This window comes from Anser anser (genome assembly GCF_964211835.1).
Source record: "Anser anser genome assembly, contig: HAP1_SCAFFOLD_688, whole genome shotgun sequence".
Classification (NCBI taxonomy): domain Eukaryota; kingdom Metazoa; phylum Chordata; class Aves; order Anseriformes; family Anatidae; genus Anser; species Anser anser.
Window position 1 is genome coordinate 430 of NW_028154131.1, and position 20,928 is coordinate 21,357.

A 20,928-nucleotide genomic window follows, 5' to 3' on the forward strand; every position below is an offset into this window, starting at 1 on the left:
GGGGGGGGCACCGGGGACCTGTTGGGGACCCCCGGGACCGGTTGGGGACCCCCAGGGGGGCACCGGGAACTTGTTCGGGACCCCGGGGGGGGGTTAACGGAGAGGACCCGGGCCCCCCCCCCCAAATTCCGCCCCCCCCCCCCCCCCCCAGTTCCCCCCGGGGGGGGCCTCACCTGCAGCCTCTCCGCGGGGGCAGGGGCGGCGCCATCCCGGGGGAGGGGGGGAGCTCCGGGGGGGGCAAAAACCGGGGGAAAACGGGGAGAAAAAGGGAAAAAACGGGGAAGACGAGGGGAAAAAAAGGAAAAATAAAAGGAAAAATTGGGGAAAAAGAGGAAAAAAAGGGAAAAAATGGGGGGAAAGGGAGGGAAAGGGGAAAGGAAGGGGAAAAGGGGGGAATGAAAGGGAAAAGGGAGAAAAATGGGGGAAAGAAGGGGGAAAATGGGGAAAAAAGAGGGAAAAGGGGGAGGGAAGGGGGGAAAATGGGGGAAAAAGGAGAAAAAGGGGGGAAAAGGGGGAAAAAAGAGAGGAAAAGGGGGGAAAATGAGGGGGGAAGGGGGAAAAATGGGGGAAAAAGGGGAAAAAGGGGAAAAAATGGGGAAAAGGGGGGGAAATTGGGAAAAAGAGGGGGAAAGGGGGGAAAATGAAGAAAAATGGGGGGGAAAAGGGGAAAATAAAGGGAAAAAAGGGTGAAAAAAGAAGGAAAACGGGGGGAAAGAGGGGAAAAGGGGGGCTAAAAGGGGAAAAAGAGGACTAAAAGGGGAAAAAGGGGGCTAAGAGTGGGAGAAAGGGGGAAAAAGGGGGAAAAAAAGAAAAAACGGGGGAAAAAAGGGGGAAAAAAAGGGGAAAAAAAGGGGGGGGAAAGGGGAAAAACCGGGCCCGGGGGGGCCGCTCCCCCCCCCCCTCCGGTACCGGCCGGGCCGCCCCCCCCCCTCCCTCCGTCGAGGGGCGGCGGGGGGGGGAGCGGCCCCCCCCCACCCCACCCCCCCGGCGGGGGGGGGCGGAGGCGGCTCCCGGTGACCGGGCGGGCGGCGGGGCCTGCGCCGCCCCCGCCCGCCGCCGCCGCCGCCTGCCCCTCACAAAATGGCGGCGGCGGGGAAGGAGAGACCGCGGGGGGGCGACGGGAGTTGTAGTCCCCGAGCCAGCTGGCCAATAGGAGCGCGGCGCCGGGAGGATGGGCCAATGGGAGCGCGGCGCTCGGCGCTGGGTCACGCCCCTTGAGTGGGGAAACTGAAAAGTGCGCATGCGTGGGGTTGGAGGACTTATCATAGAGAGGGAAGGGGGTAGAGGGGAAGGGGAGGGGGAGGCGCTCTGGCTGGCGCTGGGGGAGTCTCGGTGGTGCGGGGGGGGCGGTGGGACGGTGAGCGGGGGGGGAGGGGGGGGAATTGGGGGGAATTGGGGGGATTTTGGGAAAAATGGGGGGTTTGGGGGGGGTTGAGGGGTATGGAGGGGTCCTGGGGGGGATTTGGGGGGGATTGGGGGGGATTGGGGGGGATTGGGGGGAAACTGGGGGGGATTGGGGGCTTTGGGGGGGGTCGTGGGGGGATTTGGGGGAAATTTGGGGGATTTGGGGGTTTTTGGGGGGGATCGGGGGGATTTGGAGGGGTTTTGGGGAGGTTTGGGGGGGTCTCGGGGAGGATTTGGGGATTTTGGGGGGGGGTCTCGGGGGGATTTGGGTGGAAATCGGGGGGATTTGGGGCTGGGGGGGATTTGGGGGGAATCGGGGGGGATTTGGGGCTTTTGGGGCGAAAGGGGGGGATTTGGGGGAAAATGGGGGAATTTGGGGGTTGGGGGGGATTTGGGGTTTTGGGGGGGGATTCTTGGGGGGGAATTGGGGGCTTTGGGGGGGGTCTCGGGGAGATTTGGGGGGGAATGGGGGGATTTGGGGCTTTTGGGGGGGGGATTTGGGGCTTTTTGGGGGGGTCCTGGGGGGGGTTGGGGGAAAATGGGGGGGATTTGGGGTTTTGGGGGGGGTCCCCATACTGAGGGGTCCCCGCTGCCCCCCCCCCCCTTTGTCCTTTTAGGGCCGGGGGGTGCCGGTGCCCCCGCGATGGAGGAGGGGGGGGGCGGGGGGAGCCCCCCCCGGAGCTCGACGGGGGCGCCCCGGGTGAGTGGGGGGGGGGGGTCCCCAAATCCCATGGGGGGGGGTCCCCAAATCCCATGGGGGGGTCCCCAAATCCCATGGGGGGGTCCCTAATCCTATGGGGGGGGTCCTCGACCCCATTAGGGGGGGTCCCGGAGGATTTGGGGGGGGTTAAAGCCCCGGGGGGGGTCCCGGGGGGGGGCTTTGGGGTTTTTTGGGGGGGGTCTTGGGGGATCTCGGGGGGTCTCGGAGCCCTTTGGGGTTTTTGGGGGCGGTCTTTGGGGGTCCTGGGGGGGTCTTGGGGGGGTCTCTGGGGGTCCCAAAGCCTTTTGGTTTTTTTTGGGGGGGGGCTTTGGGGGTCCTGGGAGGACTTTGGGGGGTTCTGGGGGGGTCCCGGAGCCCTTTGGGGTTTTTTGGGGGGGTCCTGGGGGGGTTTGAGGGGGCCCTGGGGGGGCTCTGGGGGTCCCATGGGTGCCCCCCCCCCCATTTTTTAGGGTTCCCGTTGCCCGGCCCCGAAGAAGCCGGAGCCCCCCCGGGCTGGGGGACCCCCAGAGGTGAGGGGGAAATGGGGGCAAAAAGGGGGAAATTGGGGCAAAAAGGGGGAAATTGGGAAAAGGGGACAGGAAATGGGGGCGGGGAGGGGAAATGGGGAGGAAATGGGGGGGTAATGGGGGCAAAAAGGGGGAAATTGGGGCAAAAAGGGGGAAATTGGGAAAAGGAGACGGGAAATGGGGGCGGGGAGGGGGAAATGGGGAGGGGGAGGGGGAAATGGGGAGGGGGAGGGGGCAAAAAGGGGGAAATTGGGAAATGGGGACAGGAAATGGGGATTTGGGGACAAAAAGGGGGAAATTGGGAAAAGGGGATGGGAAAGGGGGGCGGGGAGGGGGAAATGGGGAGGGGGAGGGGGAAATGGGGAGGAAATGGGGGCAAAAAGGGGGAAATTGGGAAAAGGGGACGGGAAATGGGGAGGGGGAGGGGGAAATGGGGAGGGGGAAGGGGAAATGGGGGGGAAATTGGGGCAAAAAGGGGGAAATTGGGAAATGGGGACGGGAAATGGGGAGATTGGGGGAGAAAAAGGGGAAATTGGAAATGGGGATGGGAAATGGGGGCGGGGAGGGGGAAATGAGGGGGAAATGGGGAGGAAATGGAAGCAAAAAGGGGGAAATTGGGAAATGGGGACAGGAAATGGGGGGGATTTGGGGACAAAAAGGGGAAATTGGGAAATGGGGATGGGAAACGAGGAAAATACGGACAGAAAAAGGGGAAATGGGGATGGGAAATGAGCAGGAAGTGAGGATGGAGAAAATGGGGCCGGAAATGGGAAAATGGGGAAGGGGAAATGGGCAGGAAATGGGGATAGGAAGGGGGAAATGGGGCAGGAAACGGGGAAAATGGGGTCTGGGAAAATGGGGATGGGGAAAATGGGGCCAGAAATGGGAAATTGGGGCAGGAAGTGGGAAATAGGAGTGGGGAAATGAGCAGGAAATGGGGTCAAGAAAGAGAAATGGGGTCAGGAATGGGAAAATGGGGGCAGGAAGTGGGAAATAGGGACAGGAAAAGGGAAATGGGGATGGGGAAATGAGCAGGAAACGGGGATGGAAGGGGAAATGGGGCCAGAAATAGGGAAATGGGGACAGGAAGTGGGAAATGGGGGGATGGGAAATGAGCAGGAAATGGGCAGGAAATGAGGATGGGGAGGGGGAAATGGGGCCAGAAATGGGAAAATGGGGTCAGCGGAACTGGGGATGGGGGAAATGGGGCCAGAAACGGGAAAATGGGGGCAGGAAGTGGGAAATGGGGATGCGGAAATGAGAAGGAAATGGGGTCAAGAAAAGGAAATGGGATCAGGAATGGGGAAATCAGGCCAGAAATGGGAAAACGGGGCCAGGATGGTGGAAATGGGGACAGGAAGGGGGAAACGGGGATGGGGAAACGGGGCAGGAAATGGGGAGGGGGAAATGGGGCCAGAAATGGGAAAATGGGGCCAGGATAGGGGAAATGGGGATAGGAAAGGGATAAATGGGCAGGAAATGAGGATGGGGAAGTGGAAAATGGGGTCGGAAATGGGGAAATGGGGATGGGGAAATGAGCAGGAAATGGGGATGGGGAGCAGGAAGTGGGGCCGGAAATGGGGATGGGATGGGGGGAAATGGGGAAAGGAAGGAGGAAATGGGGATGGGGAAATGAGCAGGAAATGGGCAGGAAATGAGGATGGCTAGGAGGAAACGGGGCCAGAAATGGGGAAAACGGGGATGGGGAGGGGGAAATGGGTCCGGAAATGGGGATGAGATGGGGCAAATGGGGACAGGAAATGGAGACAGGGATGGGGAAATGAGTAGAAAATGGGCAGGAAATGAGGATGGGGAGGAGGAAACAAAGCCAGAAATGGGAAAAACAGGGCTGCGACGGGGGAAACGGGGACAGGAAGTGGGAAATGGGGCCAGGAAGTGGGAGACAGGGATGGGGAAATGAGCAGGAAATGAGGATGGGGAGGAGAAAATGGGGCCAAAAATGGGGAAAACGGGGATGGGGAGTGGGAAATGGGGCTAGAAACGGGGAAAATGGGGCCGGGACGGGGAAACGGGGACAGGAAGTGGGAAATGGGGACAGGAAGTGGGAGATAGGGATGTCGAAATGAGCAGGAAACGGGGCCAGAAATGGGGAAAACGGGGATGGGGAGTGGGAAACGGGGCTAGAAATGGGAAAACGGGGCCGGGACGGGGGAAACGGGGACAGGAAGTGGGAGATAGGGATGGGGACATCAGCAGGAAATGAGGATGGGGAGGAGGAAACGGGGCCAAAAATGGGGAAAACAGGGATGGGGAGTGGGAAACGGGGCTAGAAACGGGGAAAACGGGGCCGGGACGGGGAAACGGGGCTAGAAACGGGGAAAACGGGGCCGGGACGGGGGAAACGTCTCCGCTCTGACCCCTCTCCCTCCCCCCCCCAGCCCTTCCTCCCCCCCCTCCTCCTCCTCCTCCGCCCCCCCCCGCCCCTTCCCCTGCCCCTCCTGCGGCAAGCGCTTCGCCCTCAGCTCCCACCTCCTCCGGCACCAGCGGGCCCACACCGGCGAGCGCCCCTTCCCCTGCCCGTCCTGCGGCAAATCCTTCGCCCAGCGCTCCGACCTCCTCCGGCACCGCCGCGGCCACGCCGGCGAGCGCCCGTACGCCTGCGGCGACTGCGGCAAGCGCTTCGCCGAGAGCTCCCACCTCCTCCGGCACCGCCTGGGGCACGCCGGCGAGCGGCCGTACCCCTGCCGGCTCTGCGGGAAGAGCTACGGGGACAGCTCCTACCTGGCCGTCCACCTCCGCGCCCACACCGGCGCCCGGCCCTACGGCTGCGGGCGCTGCGGGAAGGCGTTCGCCAGGAGCTCCAGCTTGGCCCGGCACCGGAGGGTGCACGGGGAAGGGGGGGCGGGGCTCCAGGGGGCGGGGCTTGAAGGGGTGGGGCTCCAGGGGGCGGGGCTTGAAGGGGTGGGGCTCCAGGGGGCGGGGCTTGAAGGGGTGGGGCTCCAGGGGGCGGGGCTTGAGGGGGTGGGGCTCCAGGGGGCGGGGCTTGAGGGGGTGGGGCTCCAGGGGGCGGGGCTTGAAGGGGTGGGGCTGGAGGGGGCGGGGCTTGAGGGGGTGGGGTCTGGGGGAGGGAGGGGGAAGGGGCTTAGAGGGGAAGGGTCGAGGGGAGGGGAGGTGGGGAAGGGCGGGGGGTCCTCAGGGGGATGTGGGCGGGGTGGGGAGGGAAAGGGGGCGGAGCAAAGTGGGCCACGCCCCTTAGGAAGTGAAGGGGAGGGGCTTAAAGGGGTGGGGGTTGAAGGGGAGGGGTCCAGGGGAGGGGTGGGAAGGGGAAGGGCGCCCACAGGGGGCCGCGGTCCAGGGAGAAATGGGGAGGGGGCGGAGCCAAATGGGCCACGCCCCCTAGGGAGGGAGGGGGAGGGGCTACGGGGTGGCCACGCCCACTTGCATAGGCTCCGCCCCTTCGTTTCTAAAGGGGAGGGGCCAGGGAGCGGGGCGACCCCCGTAGGGGGCTGCAGGGAGGGGGAGGAGTGGGCGGGGCAAGTGGGGCCACGCCCCTTGGGGGAAAGGGGGAGGGGCCACAGCGAGGCCCCGCCTCCCGGAGGAGGCTCCGCCCCTTTCTTCCTAAAAAGGAAGCGAGGGGGAGGGGGCGTGGCCCAATGGGCAAGGAGTGGGCGGGGCAACTGAAGCCACGCCCCCTGGAGGGTGAAGGGGCGGGGTTACCGCTTGGCCACGCCTCCTGTGAGGTCAAGCCACGCCCACCCGGACCGGAAGGGGAGGGGCCTCGGCGATGCCCCGCCCCCGCAGAGGAGGACGGCTCCCCATTGGAGGACCGGGCAGGCCACGCCCCCTATGAGGACAAGCCCCGCCCACCGCTGGGCGAGTGGGAGGGGCCTCGGCGAAGCCACGCCCCCACGACGAAGCCACGCCCGCTCGTGGGCCAATGGGAGGGGCTCCAGGAGGAAGGCCACGCCCCCGTTGGAGGCAAGCCACGCCCACTAACGGACAGGCCACGCCCCCTGGAGGGGGAGGGCGGGCTGTGGGCGGGGCCTCGGGCCGCCCCGCCCCCCGCGCCGCCGCCAGCCAATCAGCTGCGGGTGGTGGGGTGGCAGTGGGGGGGGCAGTGAGCCGTTGCCTGGCAACCGCGGGCGGGGAGGGGAGGGGGGAGCCGGTTGCCAGGCAACGGCGAGCAGGAAGGGGAGGGGGAGCGACTTGCGGAAGCGGTTGCCAGGCAACGGCGGTCAGGAAAGGGAGGGGGGGAGCCGGTTGCCTGGCAACCGCGGGCAGGAAGGGAGGCGGGAGCGCGGTCGTCATGGCCACGGTTGCCAGGCAACGGCGGGGCGGGGCGCGGGCCAATAAAAGCTGTGACAGGAACCCCGGCTCCGCCTCCTTCCCGCCACCGCGCGCCTGATTGGCTGCCGGCTCCGGCAGCGCCGATTGGCCGCGCCGCGGCTAAGCCCGGCCCCCCGCTCCTCCCATTGGCCGCGGGGGCGGGCCGGCGCGCCGCGCTTCCTGATTGGCCGCCGCGTCCGCCCGTCACTTTCTCCCAGCCAACGGGCGGCGGCTTCTCGGTCTCACCGCTTCCTCTTCCTCCCCTTTAGCCCCGCCCACGCCGGCGTCCCTCGGCCAATCAGCGCGCGGCGCCTGCGCGCGCAGCCATCGCCCGGCGACCCCGGGCGGCGGGGCGGGGAGGGGGTCGCTCGTCACCATGGAAACCGGGCCCCCCGCGCCCCCGCCCCGCCCCCCCCGGCCCAAGATGGCCGCCGGCCCCCCGCGGAGGCCGCTGGCCAATGGGGTGGCGGCGGGGCCGCGGGCGGCGCCCAATCAGGGGGCTCCGGCCCGGGCAGGGGAGGCCGGCGAGGCCCCGGGAGGCCGCGGGAGGCCGGAGGAGGAGGAGGCGGCGGCCAATGAGGGGCCGCGATGCTGCGGGGGGTCGGCGGAGGCGGCCAATGAGGAGCTGGGAGGCTGCCGGGGGGCGGCGGCGGCCATCTTGGGGTCGCCGGAGGCCGGCGGGAGGTCGGCGGAGGCCGAGGCGAGGTCGGCGGAGGTCAAGGTGAGGTCAGCGGAGGCCCGCGGGGGGTCGGCGGCGGCCAATGAGGAGCCGGGAGGGGACAGGAAGTGGACGGCGGCCATCTTGGGGTCAACGGCGGCCATCTTGGGGTCAACGGCGGCCAACGTGAGGTCAACGGAGGCCGGCGGGAGGTCGACGGAGGCCAACGAGGGGTCAGCGGAGGCCAACGAGGGGTCAACGGCGGCCAATGAGGGGCCAGGAGGGGACAGGAAGTCAACGGTGGCCATCTTGGGGTCAACGGCGGCCAACGTGAGGTCAACGGAGGCCATCAGGAGGTCGACGGAGGCCAATTTAGGGTCAACGGAGGCCAACGAGGGGTCAGCGGAGGCCAGCACGGGGTCAACGGCGGCCAATGAGGAGGCGGAAGGAGGCAGGAAGTCGACAGCGGCCATCTTGGGGTCAACGGCGGCCAACGTGAGCTCAACGGCGGCCAACGTGAGGTCAACGGAGGCCGGCGGGAGGTCGACGGAGGCTGGCGGGAGGTCGACGGAGGCCAACGAGGGGCCAGCGGAGGCCAAGGTGAGGCCAACGGCGGCCAATTTAGGGTCAACGGCAGCCAATGAGGTGGCAGGAAGGGACAGGAAGTCGACGGCGGCCACCTCGGGGTCAACGGCGGCCAACGTGAGGTCGATGGAGGCCAGCGGGAGGTCGACAGAGGCCAACGAGGGGTCAACGGAGGCCAATTTAGGGTCAGCGGAGGCCGCCGGGAGGTCACCGGCAGCCAATGAGGCGTCAGAAGGCTGCGGGAGGCCAATGGAGGCCAGCCCGGGGTCAACGGCGGCCAATGAGGAGCCAGGAGCCAACAGGAAGTCAACGGAGGCCAACGGGATGTCGACGGAGGCCGATGAGGAGCCAGGAGCCAATGGGAGGCCAACGGAGACCAATGAGGATGGTGCGGCCTCCGCGGCGGCCATCTTGGAGCCGAGGCCGGCCAATGAGGGGCTGGAGAGCACCGCAACATCATCGGCGGCCATCTTGGGGGCAACGGACACCACCGTGACGTCATCGGCGGCCATCTTGGAGGGAACGGACCCCGCCGTGACGTCATCGGCGGCCATCTTGGAGCCAGAGCCCACCCCCACCACGGCGTCGGCCATCTTGGCGGCAACGGACACCGCCGTGACGTCAACATCGGCCATCTTGGAGGCAACGGACACCACCGTGACGTCGACGGCAGCCATCTTGGGGCCAACAGACACCGCCGTGACGTCAACGTCGGCCATCTTGGCGGCAACGGACGCCGCCGCGACCTCATCGGCGGCCATCTTGGGCTCTCCGGTAGACCGTGGCCACCTGGAGGCCAACGGGCCGGCCCGGGGCTCACAAAGCAGCCTGGGCCCGGGCATCCCGGGGCCCCGAGGGAGCGACCTGGACTCAGTGAGCGTCCTCTCGGGGACGCTGGAGTCGCTGAGCGGGCCCTTCCCGGACGACGCCAGCTCCGTGGGCTCCGACTCGGAGCTGGCCGGGCCCGCCTTCCGCCGCACCGACCGCTACGGCTTCCTGGGGGGCAGCCAGTACTGCGAGGCGCCGTGAGTGACCCCCGGCCGGGACCCCCCCGCCCCCTTTTTCCCCTGCCCCATAGCGCGGGGACCCCCGATTTCCCCCCTTTTCCCCCACCCCATATCCCGGGGACCCCCAACTCCCCCTTTTTTCCCCCCACCCCATATCCCAGGGACCCCCCACCCCCTTTTTTCCCCCACCCCATATCCCAGGGACCCCCAACTCCCCCTTTTTTCCCCCCACCCCATATCCCAGGGACCCCCCACCCCCTTTTTCCTCCACCCCATATCCCGGGGACCCCCCACCCCTTTTTCTCCCCACCCCATATCCCGGAGACCCCCCACCCGCTTTATCCCCCCTCCCCACAGCGCGGGCGCCCCCCTCGGGGATCCGGGGAGCCCCGGGGGATTTCGGGGAGAACCGGATGGGTTTTATGGGATTGGGGGGGCCGCCCTATAGGGCCGGGACCCCCCCGCCCCACTTTTTGTCCCCCCCCCACGGCAGGGAGAGCTCGGTGCCCGTGGACGTGGCGCGGCAGCGGGAGCTGAAGTGGCTGGAGATGTTCAACCACTGGGACAAGTGGCTGTCGCGGCGCTACCAGAAGGTGGGTCCTGCCCCATAAGTAGCTCCTGGGGGGGTGGGAGGGGGGCTTCTGCCCCATAGAGGGCCCCCCCGGGGTCGTTCTGCCCCGTAGACGGAGCTGGGAGGGGGGTTGGGGGGCTCCTCTGCCCCATATCGTGGCCGTCCTGTCCTGCCCCATAGAAGGTCCTGGGGGGGATTCCCTGCCCCATAGAAGGCCCCACCTGCCCCATAGCAGACCCTAGGGAGATTCCCTGCCCCACAGAGGGGTCCTTCTGCCCCATAGAGAGGCTCTCCTGCCCCATAGCAGACCTTGGGTGGGACTCCCTGCCCCATAGAGGCCTCCTCCTGCCCCATAGGGGGCTCCCCCCACCCCATAGCACCACCCACCCCCCAGCCATGGGTCTCCGTGGGTCTCCGTGGGTCTTTGTGGGTCCCGCTGTGGGTCCCACCGTGGGTCCATCCCCCTGTGGGTCCCGCTGTGGGTCCCGCCATGGGTCCGTGGGTCCCGCCGTGGGTCCCGCCGTGGGTCCCGCCGTGGGTCACGCCGTGGGTCGCGCCGTGGGGCAGGTGAAGCTGCGGTGCCGCAAGGGCATCCCCTCGTCGCTGCGCGCCCGCGCCTGGCAGCTGCTCTCGGCCAGCAAGGAGCTGCTGGACCAAAACCCCGGCCTCTTCCAGGTGAGGGGCGGGGCTTACCGGGGGGAGGGGGGCGTGGCCGGAGGCGGAAGGGGCGGGGCTAACGGAGGCCACGCCCCCCAGGAGCTGGAGAGGCAGCCGGGGGAGGCGCGGTGGCTGGAGGCCATCGAGAAGGACCTGCACCGGCAGTTCCCCTTCCACGAGATGTTCGCCGCCAGGGGCGGGCACGGGTGAGGACACGCCCCCTTTCCCGAAGCCACGCCCCCTCCCCGGCCACGCCCACAAAGCCACGCCCTCCTAAGCCACGCCCCCCAATCCACGCCCCCTTTGTGTTAAAGCCACGCCCCCTTTCGTGTCCCCCCCCTCACACCCCTTGGTTATCGGTGTTAAGTGCTGGGGTGGGCGGGGTCATTTGGGGAGGACACGCCCCTTTTCGGGCCACGCCCCTCCCTGACCACGCCCACAAAGCCACGCCCTCCTAAGCCACGCCCCTTGATGTTAAAGCCACGCCCCTTCTTCCCTCCCCCCCCCCCCAACTGGGTTATCGGTGTTAAGCGATGGGGTGGGCGGGGTCATTTGGGGAGGACACGCCCCCTTTTCCAGACCACGCCCCTCTGTTCCCGGCCACGCCCCCGGCCACGCCCACAAAGCCCCGCCCTCCTAAGCCACGCCCCCTTCGTCCAGAGCCACGCCCCTTTCCTCCCTCCCCTCCCTTGGTTATCGGCGATAAGCCCTGGGGTGGGCGGAGTCTCTGGGGGAGGCCACGCCCCCTTTGGGAAACCACGCCCCCTTTGGGTAGGCTCCTCCCCCTCCTTGTTAGCTCCTCCCCCTCCTTTCTGGCTCCTCCCCCTTCCCAGTGGCTCCTCCCCCTCCCCAACAACCCCTCCCCGTCTGGGGCACCCCCACCCCCCTGGGGTTGACCCCGCCCCCTGGGGCTGACCCCGCCCACTTGACCACGCCCCCTTGGGGTTGGCCCCGCCCATTTGACCACGCCCCCTTAGGGCTGGCCCCGCCCACCCAACCTGACCCCGCCCATCTGACCTTGCCCCCACCTGCCCCCGTTCCATCTGACCCCGCCCCCCGGGTTTGACCCCGCCCCCCGGGGTTGACCCCGCCCACTTGACCACGCCCACTTGACCACGCCCACTTGACCACGCCCCCCGGCCCCGCCCGCAGGCAGCAGGACCTGTACCGCATCCTGAAGGCCTACACCGTGTACCGGCCCCACGAGGGGTACTGCCAGGCCCAGGCGCCCGTCGCCGCCGTCCTGCTCATGCACATGCCCGCCGAGGTGACGGGGACACCGGGGGGCGTCCGGGGACAGCGGGGGCGTTGGGGACACCGGGGACAGCGGGGGCGTTGGGGACACCGGGGACATTTGGGGACATCGGGGCTGTTGGGGACATCGGGGGCGTTGGGGGCGTTGGGGATGTTTGGGGACATTTGGGGATATTGGGGGTGTTGGGGACATCAGGGGCATTGGGGACATCGGGGGCGTTGGGGACAGCGGGGGCGTTGGGGACACCGGGGACATTTGGGGACATTGGGGCTGTTGGGGACATCGGGGGCGTTGGGGGTGTTGGGGACATCGGGGGCGTTGGGGACATTCAGGGCATTGGGGACATTTGGGGATATCGGGGACATTGGGGGCTTTGGGGGCGTTCGGGACATCGGGGGATATTGGGGACATTTGGGGCATTGGGGACATCGGGGACTTTGGGGACATTGGGGGACATTTGGGGACATTTGGGGATACTGGGGAATATTCGGGGGCATTGGGGACATTGGGGACATTGGGGGTGTTGGGGACACCGGGGGTGTTAGGGACAGCGGGGGCGTTGGGGACATCAGGGGCATTGGGGGGATGTTTGGGGACATTTGGAGACTTTGGGGACATTTGGGGACATTTGAGGGACATTTGAGGGACGTTTTGGGGACATTTTGGGGACTTTGGGGACATTTAGGGGACATTTAGGGGACATTGGGGGACATTGGGGGGACATTTGGGGACATTTGAGGGACATTTGGGGACATTGGGGGACATTTGGGGCCTTTTGGGGGGACATTGGGGGGACATTTGGGGACTTTGGGGACTTTGGGGGCTTTGGGGGCTTTGGGGGGACATTTGGGGACATTTGGGGGACATTTAGGGGACATTTGGGGACTTTGGGGGACATTTGGGGACATTTTGGGGACATTTGGGGACTTTGGGGACTTTGGGGGCTTTGGGGACATTTGGGGGACATTTGGGGACATTTGGGGGACATTTGGGGATGTTTGGGGACATTTTGGGGACATTTGGGGACATTTGAGGGACATTTTGGCAACATTTAGGGGACATTTGGGGGACATTTGGGGACATTTTGGGGACATTTGAGGACATTTGGGGGACATTTGGGAACATTTGGTGACTTTGGGGACATTTTGGGGACATTTGGGGACATTTTGGCGCCCCGGTGACCCCCCCTCCCCCCCCCAGCAAGCCTTCTGGTGCCTGGTGCAGATCTGCGACAAGTACCTGCCCGGCTACTACAGCGCCGGCCTGGTGAGGGGCCCCGCGGGGCCGTATGGGGCCGTATGGGACCGTATGGGGTCGTATGGGGCCCTACAGGGCCGTATGGGGCCGTGTGGGACCGTATGGGGTCGTATGGGGCCTTACGGGGCCGTGGGGGGCCATATGGGTCTATATGGGGCCGTATGGGGCCCGGCGGGGCCGTATGGGGTCGTATAGGGCCCTACAGGGCCGTGTGGGGCTGTGTGGGGTCATATGGGGTCGTATGGGGCCGTGTGGGGCCCTACGGGGCCATGTAGGGCCATATGGGGCCGTATGTGGCATTATGGGACCGTATGGGACCCTACGGGGCTGTATGGGGCTGTATGGGCCATATGGGGTCATATGGGGCCCTACGGGCCCGTATGGCGCTGTGTAGGGCTATATGGGGTCGTATGGGGCCCCGTGGGGCCGTATGGGGCTGTATGTGGCATTATGGGGTCATACGGGGACCTACGGGGTTGTATGGGGCCCTACAGGGCTGTATGGGGCTGTATGGGATCATATGGGGCCGTACGGGGCTGTATGGGGCCCTACAGGGTCGTATGGGGCCTTACAGGGCCGTGTGGGGCTATATGGGGCCATATGGGGCCCTACGGGGCTGTATGGGGCCATATGGGGTGCTATGGGGTGCTATGGGGCATTATGGGGTGCCCCAATGTCCTGCCCCACACGAGACAAGTCACTGCAGAACCACTATGGCATATAGGGCCGTAGATCACCCCACAGCCCCTACAGGGCGTTACAGGGCCTTATAGGGTCTATAGAGCCCTATGGGGTCTTATGGGGTCTTATGGAGTCTTATGGGGTGTTATGGGGTCTTAAGGGGCGTTATGGGGCGTTATGGGGTGCCCCACATCTCCTGCCCCACACAACCAAGTTGCTGCAGCGATGACCAGAACCACCACGGCATATAGGGCCGTAGGTCACCCCACAGCCCCTACAGGCCGTTACAGGGCCTTATAGGGTCTATAGAGCCCTATGGGGTCTTACGGGGTCTTATGGGGTGTTATGGGGTCTTATGGGGCGTTATGGGGTGCTACGGGGCATTATGGGGCACCCCAACCTCCCGCCCCACACAATCAAGTCGCTGCAGAACCACTACGGCATATAGGGCCGTAGCTCACCCCACAGCCCCTACAGGGCCTTATAGGGCCTTATAGGGCCCTATAGGGCCCTGACCCCATTCCCGCCCCCAGGAGGCCGTGCAGCTGGACGGGGAGGTTTTCGGTGCGCTGCTGCGGCGCGCGGCCCCCGCCACCCACCGGCACCTCCGTCGGTTCCGCGTGGAGCCGGTGCTGTACCTGACCGAGTGGTTCATGTGCATCTTCGCCCGCTCGCTGCCCTGGGCCGCGGTGCTGCGCGTCTGGGACATGTTCTTCTGCGAGGGTAAGCCCCGAAATCCCACAAATCAGCCCCAAAAAATTCACCCCCCCCACCCCAAAAAAAAAACCAAACCCCGTTCCCGCTCCCATCCGCCCCGAAAAGGTTTCGGGCGCGAGGCACGGAGCTGTAAGGGTCGTGGGGGGGTCGGGGCGGGGTGGGGGGGGGCGTGGGGGGGGAGATGGGGACTCTGCGGGGTTCTTGGTGGGTTCTCCATAGGGTTCCCAATGGGTTCCTATTAGGTTTTTTATAGGGTTTTGGGTTTGGGGGTCCATTTGGGGTCCCTACGGGGTTTCCGTTGGGTTGTTCGTTGGGTGAGGGGTGGGGGGGATCGTTGGGGGGTCATTGGGGGTCCCTGCGGGGTTCTTGGTGGGTTCTCCAGGGGGTTCCTGGTGGGTTCCCGTTAGGTTCTTTATAGGGTTTTGGGTTTGGGGGTCATTTGGGGTCATCGTTGGGTTCTTCGTTGGGTTTTTGGTCTTGACTGCCCATTTGGGGGCCAGTGGGGGTCCCTATGGGGTTCCTGGTGGGTTCTCCAGGGGGTTCCTGGTGGGTTCCTGTTGGGTTCTTTATAGGGTTTTGGGTTTGGGGGTCCATTTGGGGTCATTGTTGGGTTCCCGTTGGGTTCTCCGTGGGGTGTGGGGGATCATTGGGGGGTGATGGGGACCCTATGGGGTTCTTGGTGGGTTCTCCAGGGGGTTCCCGTTGGGTTCCCATTGAGTTTTCTATAGGTTGTTGAGCGTAGGACACGAACGATGGTTCCCGTTGGTATCCCGTTGGGTTCCCCATGGGTTTTGGGGTGTATGGGGTCAATGGGGGTCCTCATGGGGTTCCTGGTGGGTTCTCCATGGGGTTCTCCATGGGGTTCTTGTTGGGTTCCCGTTGGGTTTTCTATAGGTTGTTGAGCGTAGGGCACGAACGATGGTTCCCGTTGGGTTCCCATTGGGTTCCCGTTGGGTTTTCTATAGGTTGTTGAGTGTAGGGCACGAACAATGGTTCCCGTTGGGTTCCCAGTGCGTTTTGGGGTGTATGGGGTCAATGGGGGTCCTCATGGGGTTCCCGTTGGGTTCCCCATGGGGTGTGGGGTGTATGGGGTCAATGGGGGTCCTCATGGGGTTCCTGGTGGGTTCTCCATGGGGTTCCCATTGGGTTCCCGTTGGGTTCCCATTGGGCTTTCTATAGGTTGTTGAGTGTAGGGCACGAACGATGGTTCCCGTTGGGTTCCCATTGGGTTCCCCATGGGTTTTGGGGTGTAGGGGGTCAATGGGGGTCCTCATGGGGTTCCTGGTGGGTTCTCCATGGGGTTCTTTTTGGGTTCCCGTTGGGTTCCCGTTGGGTTCTCCATGGATTGTTTAGTGTAGGGTGCCAACAGTGGTTCCCATTGGGTTCCCGTTGGGTTCCCGTTGGGTTCCCATTGGGTTCCCATTGGGTTGTGGGGTGTATGGGGTCAATGGGGGTCCCTATGGGGTTCGTGGTGGGTTCTCCATGGGGTTCCCGTTGGGTTCCCGTTGGGTTTTCTATAGGTTGTTGAGTGTAGGGCACGAACGGTGGTTCCTGTTGGGCTCCTGTTGGGTTCCCGTTGGGTTCCCGTTGGGTTCCCCGTAGGTTTTGGGGTCCGGGCGCTGCCGGGTGTCCCCATAAGGTGTCCCCCCCTGTCCCCCCATCCCCCCTAGGGGTGAAGATCATGTTCCGCGTGGGGCTGGTGCTGCTGCGGCAGGCGCTGGGCAGCCCCGAGAAGCTGCGGAGCTGCCAGGGGATGTACGAGACCATGGAGCGCCTGCGCAGCGCCCCCACCGCCGCCATGCACGAGGACCTCCTGGTGCAGCAGGTGGGGCTGCGGGGTCACGGGGTGGGGGGGTCGCGGGGTTGTGGGGTCACGGGGTTGTGGGGTCAAGGGGTTGTGGGGTCAAGGGGGCAGGGTATGGGGTCGCGGAGTTGTGGGGTCGCGGGGTTGTGGGGTCAAGGGGTTATGGGGTTGTGGGGTTGTGGGTTATGGGGTTATTTGGGTGGGTTATGGGGTCACGGGGTTGTGGGGTCAAGGGGTTGTGGGGTCAAGGGGTTGTGGGGTCAAGGGGTTGTGGGGTTGTGGAGTTGTGTGGTCACGGGGTTGTGGGGTCATGGGGTTGTGGGGTCAAGGGGTTGTGGGGTCAAGGGGTTGTGGGGTCAAGGGGGCAGGGTATGGGGTCAAGGGGTTGTGGGGTTGTGGGGTTATGGGGTTGTGGGGGCGGGTTATGGGGTCACGGGGTTGTGGGGTCATGGGGTTACGGGGTTATTTGGGCGGGTTATGGGGCTGCGGGGTCGCGGGGTGGTGGGGTCACGGGGTTGTGGGATCAAGGGGGCAGGGTATGGGGTCGCGGGGTTGTAGGTTCAAGGGGTTGTGGGGTCAAGGGGTTGTGGGGTCAAGGGGTTGTGGGGTCACGGGGTTGTGGGGTTATGGGGTTATTGGCATGGGTTATGGGGTTATGGGGTTGTGGGGTCAAGGGGGCAGGGTATGGGGTCGCGGGGTTGTGGGGTTGTGGGGTTATGGGGTTATTTGGGTGGGTTATGGGGTCACGGGGTTGTGGGGTCAAGGGGTTGTGGGTCAAGGGGTTGTGGGATCAAGGGGTTGTGGGGTCAAGGGGTTATGGGGTTGTGGGGTTGTGTGTTCAAGGGTTGTGGGGTCAAGGGGGCAGGGTATGGGGTTCGCAGGCTTGTGGGGTCAAGGGGTGGGGTCGCGGGGTTGTGGGGTCGCGGGGTTGTGGGGTCAAGGGGTTGTGGGGTCATTTGGGTGGGTTATGGGGTTATGGATCAAGGGGGCAGGGTATGGGGTCAAGGGGTTGTGGAGTCAAGGGTTGTGGGGTCGTGGGGTTGTGGGGTTGTGGGGTCACGGGGTTGTGGGGTCATGGGGTTGTGGGGTCAAGGGGGCAGGGTATGGGGTCGGGGGGTTATAGGGTCAGAGGGCGATATAGGGTCAGGGGGATATAGGGTGATGGGGATATAGGGTCGGGGGGATATAGGGTCGGGGGGATATAGGGTCGGGGGCATATAGGGTGATGGGGATATAGGGTCGGGGGGATATAGGGTTGGGGGGATATAGGGTCGGGGGGATATAGGGTGATGGGGATATAGGGTCGGGGGGATATAGGGTCGGGGGATATAGGGCCAGGAGGTTATAGGGTCAGGGGATGTATAGGGTCAGGGGTTATGGGGTCAGGGGGATATAGGGTCATGGGGATATAGGGTCGGGGGGTTATAGGGTCAGGAGGTTATAGGGTCGGGGGGCATATAGGGGTCGGGGGTTATATGACGACATAAAAACAAGGGGATTTCGGGGCCGGGGGGGGCACAACGGGATTTAGGGTCGGGGGGATTTGGGGGTGACGGGGATTTGGGGTGTCCCCCCCCCCCCCGCAGGTGACGTCGCTGCCGGTGACGGAGGCGCTGATCGAGCGGGAGCGGGGGGCGCAGCTGCGGCGCTGGCGGCAGACGCGGGGGGAGCTGCAGCGGCCGCCCCCCCCAGCCTCCACGGGGCCCGCGCCATCCGCCGGGGGGGGGGCGGCGGGGCCGAGACCCCCCAGCTCCTCGGGGGGGGGACCCTAAAAAGCGGGGGGGGCGGGCAGGGGGAGAAGGAGGCCCCCAAAATCGAGGGGGGGGGGGCGGGAGGGGAAGGAGGCCCCAAAATCGAGGGGGGGGGCCGGAGGGGAAGGGGGCCCCCCGGTTAGGGGGGGGGTCCCAGGGTTTTAAGGAGCCCCCCCAATTAGGGGAGGGTCCCGGGGGGAGGAGGGACCCCAGAATTTGAGGGGGGGCCCAGGAGGGGAAGGAGCCCCCCAATTAGGGGAGGGGTCCCGGGGGGAGGAGGGACCCCCAAAATTTGAGGGGGGGGCCGGGAGGGGAAGGAGCCCCCCCAGTTAGGGGAGGGGTCCCGGGGGGAGGAGGGACCCCCGAAATTGGGGGGGGGGTCGCGGGGGGATGGGGAGCCCCGAAATTGGGGGGGGCCCCCAGGGACCCCCGGAATTAGGGGGTGGTCCCAGGGGGACGTGGGGGGCCCCGAAATCAGAGGGGGGTCCCAGGGGAGAAGGAGCCCCCCAAATTGGGGGGGGGTCCCCGGGGGCGCCCCCCGGCCCGGGGGCTCCTGGAGCGGTGCCGGGAGCGGCTGCAGGGGCGGCGCAAGGCGGGGGGGGGGGCGGCGGACGAGGAGCCCCCCCCCGCGGCCAGAGACCCCCCCCGGTGAGGAGGGGGCCGGTGAGTGAGCGGGGACGGGGGCGGGGGGGGTGGGGGGTTGATTGACAGCTCCCTCTGATGCCCTGCGTTTGATTGACAGGTCAGTGGGATAGCTAGCCCTTTGATTGACAGCTGTGTTGGTCGATACGTTTGATTGGCAGCTCCGCTTGATAGCGATCCCTTTGATTGACAGCTCGATTTGAGGGATAGATTTGATTGACAGCTCTCTCTGGTTGATTTAGTCGATGGTCCCATTTGATTGATGGCCCTTTGACAGTTGTATTTGATGCCTTATGTTTGATTGACACCTCGATTTGATTGGTATATTTGATTGACAGCTCTATTTTCCTGATGGGTCTTTGATTGACAGCCCCGTTTGAGCAATGGCTCTTTGATTGACAGCTCTATTTGAGGGATAGATTTGATTGACAGCTCTATTTGATCGATAGAATTGATTGACAGCCCCCTTCGAGTGATGGCTGTTTGATTGACAGCTCCATTTGAGCGATGGCTTTTGATTTGACAGCCTCTATTTGAGGGATAGATTTGATTGACAGCTCTATTTGATCGATAGAATTGATTGACAGCCCCCTTCGAGTGATGGCTGTTTGATTGACAGCTCCATTTGATTGGTAACTCTCTGACTGACAGCTCGATTTTGATGGATATTTTTGATTGACAGCTCCGTTTGGCAGGTCCATTTGATTGACAGCTCTACTTGACGGGTATATTTGATTGACAGATCCATTCGGTGGAGAGATTTGATTGACAGCTCGATTTGACTGCCCTGTTTGATTGACAGCTCTGTTGGACAGCTCTATTTGACGTCTCTATTTGATTGACAGCTCCCTGTGATTGACAGCTCTCTCCCCTTTGATTGACAGCCCCGGCCCAGCCCCTGATTGGCCGACTGACGCCCCCAGCCTGTGATTGACAGCTCGGATTGACGGCTCCCCCTTAACACCGGCTCCAGCTGATTGACAGCCCCGGCTGATTGACAGCTCCATTTGATTGACAGCGCCCACCCGATTGACAAGGCATCAAATAAACAGCCCCTGATTGACAGCTCCAGTTTATTGACACCTCCGGTTGATTGACAGCCCCGGATGATTGACAGCTCCGGTTGATTGACAGCCCTGTCTGATTGACAGCCCTGTCTGATTGACAGCCCGGTTTGATTGACAGCCCTGATTGACAGCGCCTGTCACGCAACAGCCCAGTTTGATTGACAGCTCTGTCTGATTGACAGCCATGACTAATTGTCCGCGGCATTTGATTGACAGCTCAGTCTGATTGGCAGCTCCTGAGTGACAGCCCCGTCAAATAGAACAGCTCCCTTTGATTGACAGCCCGTTTGATTGACAGCTCCGTTTGACAGCTCAGTTTGATCGACAGCCCAGTTTGATTGACAGTCCAGTTTGATTGACAGCCCAGTTTGAGAGCTCCGTGCACTTGACAGACCCCTTTGATTGACAGCCCGGATTGATTGACAGCCACGTTTGATTGACAGCCCAGTCCCATTGACAGCCGAGTCCGATCAGCAGCCCGGTTTGATTGACAGCTCCCAATGATTGACAGCTCCTCCTGATCCACAATTGATCGACGGATTGATCGACGGGCAGCCGTGATTGACAGCTCTGTCTGATTGACAGCCCAGAGTGATTGACAGCCACGTTTGATTGACAGCCCCACCCGATTGACAGCCGAGTCCGATTGACAGCCCAGTTTGATTGACAGCTCCTTCTGTTGACAGCCTGGTTTGATTGACAGTTCGATTTGATTGACAGCAGTGATTGACAGCTCCGTTTGATTGACAGCTCCGTTTGATTGACAGTTCAGTTTGATTGACAGCTCCCGTTGGTTGACAGCGCTGTTTGATTGACAGCTCAGTTTGATTGACAGCTCCATTTGATTGACAGCCCGCCTGATTGACAGCGCCCACTCATCGCCCCCCCATTTGATTGACAGCCCCTTTGATTGACAGCCGCCTGGCCCCGCCCCCGCTTATTTAACAGACTCCGCCCCCTCCCCTCCCCCCTCCTCCCCGCCCCCCCCGGGTTATTTTTGGGTGAAAAACGCCAAAAAAAGGGCCCACGAGGAGCCCCCGGCCCCGCCTCTTTTTTGAGGGGGCGGGCTTAGGGAGGGGGCGGGGCTTAGGGAGGGGCGGGGCTTAGGGAGGGGGCGTGGCTTGGGTAAAGGGGCGTGGCTTGGCGGGGGCGGGGCCATTTGGGGGGTCCTGGGGTGGGGGAGGGGCGGTTTGGGGGGGGGGTCTTGGGGCGGGGGAGGGGCGGTTTTAGGGGTTTCGGGGGGTTGGGGGGGGAGGGGGATTTTTGGGGCGAATTCGGGGTTTTTGAGGATTTCGGGGGGGTCTCAAAGGGTGGGGGAGGGTTTTTTTGGGGGGGGGGGAGGGGGTTAAAAGTTGGGG

General features: G+C 64.3%; 2 protein-coding genes across 2 annotated transcripts; both read left to right on the forward strand.

The window, feature by feature from the left end:
• Positions 1-1,240: 1,240 nt before the first annotated feature.
• On the forward strand, positions 1,241-6,588 carry LOC310890706 (uncharacterized protein; the record flags this gene model as incomplete). Its single annotated transcript, XM_083853024.1, has 5 exons — positions 1,241-1,357; positions 2,022-2,104; positions 2,575-2,634; positions 5,031-5,523; positions 6,394-6,588. 5 exons carry the CDS (start codon positions 1,241-1,243, stop codon positions 6,586-6,588), a joined length of 948 nt encoding a protein of 315 aa, XP_083709150.1.
• A 615-nt stretch (positions 6,589-7,203) lies between these two features.
• On the forward strand, positions 7,204-17,902 carry LOC310890705 (uncharacterized protein). Its single transcript, XM_083853023.1, has 9 exons — positions 7,204-9,186; positions 9,662-9,761; positions 10,307-10,414; positions 10,496-10,602; positions 11,549-11,663; positions 12,852-12,917; positions 14,123-14,312; positions 15,977-16,131; positions 17,697-17,902. Exons 1-9 carry the CDS (start codon positions 7,295-7,297, stop codon positions 17,880-17,882), a joined length of 2,919 nt encoding a protein of 972 aa, XP_083709149.1. The 5' UTR covers positions 7,204-7,294; the 3' UTR covers positions 17,883-17,902.
• Positions 17,903-20,928: the final 3,026 nt, after the last annotated feature.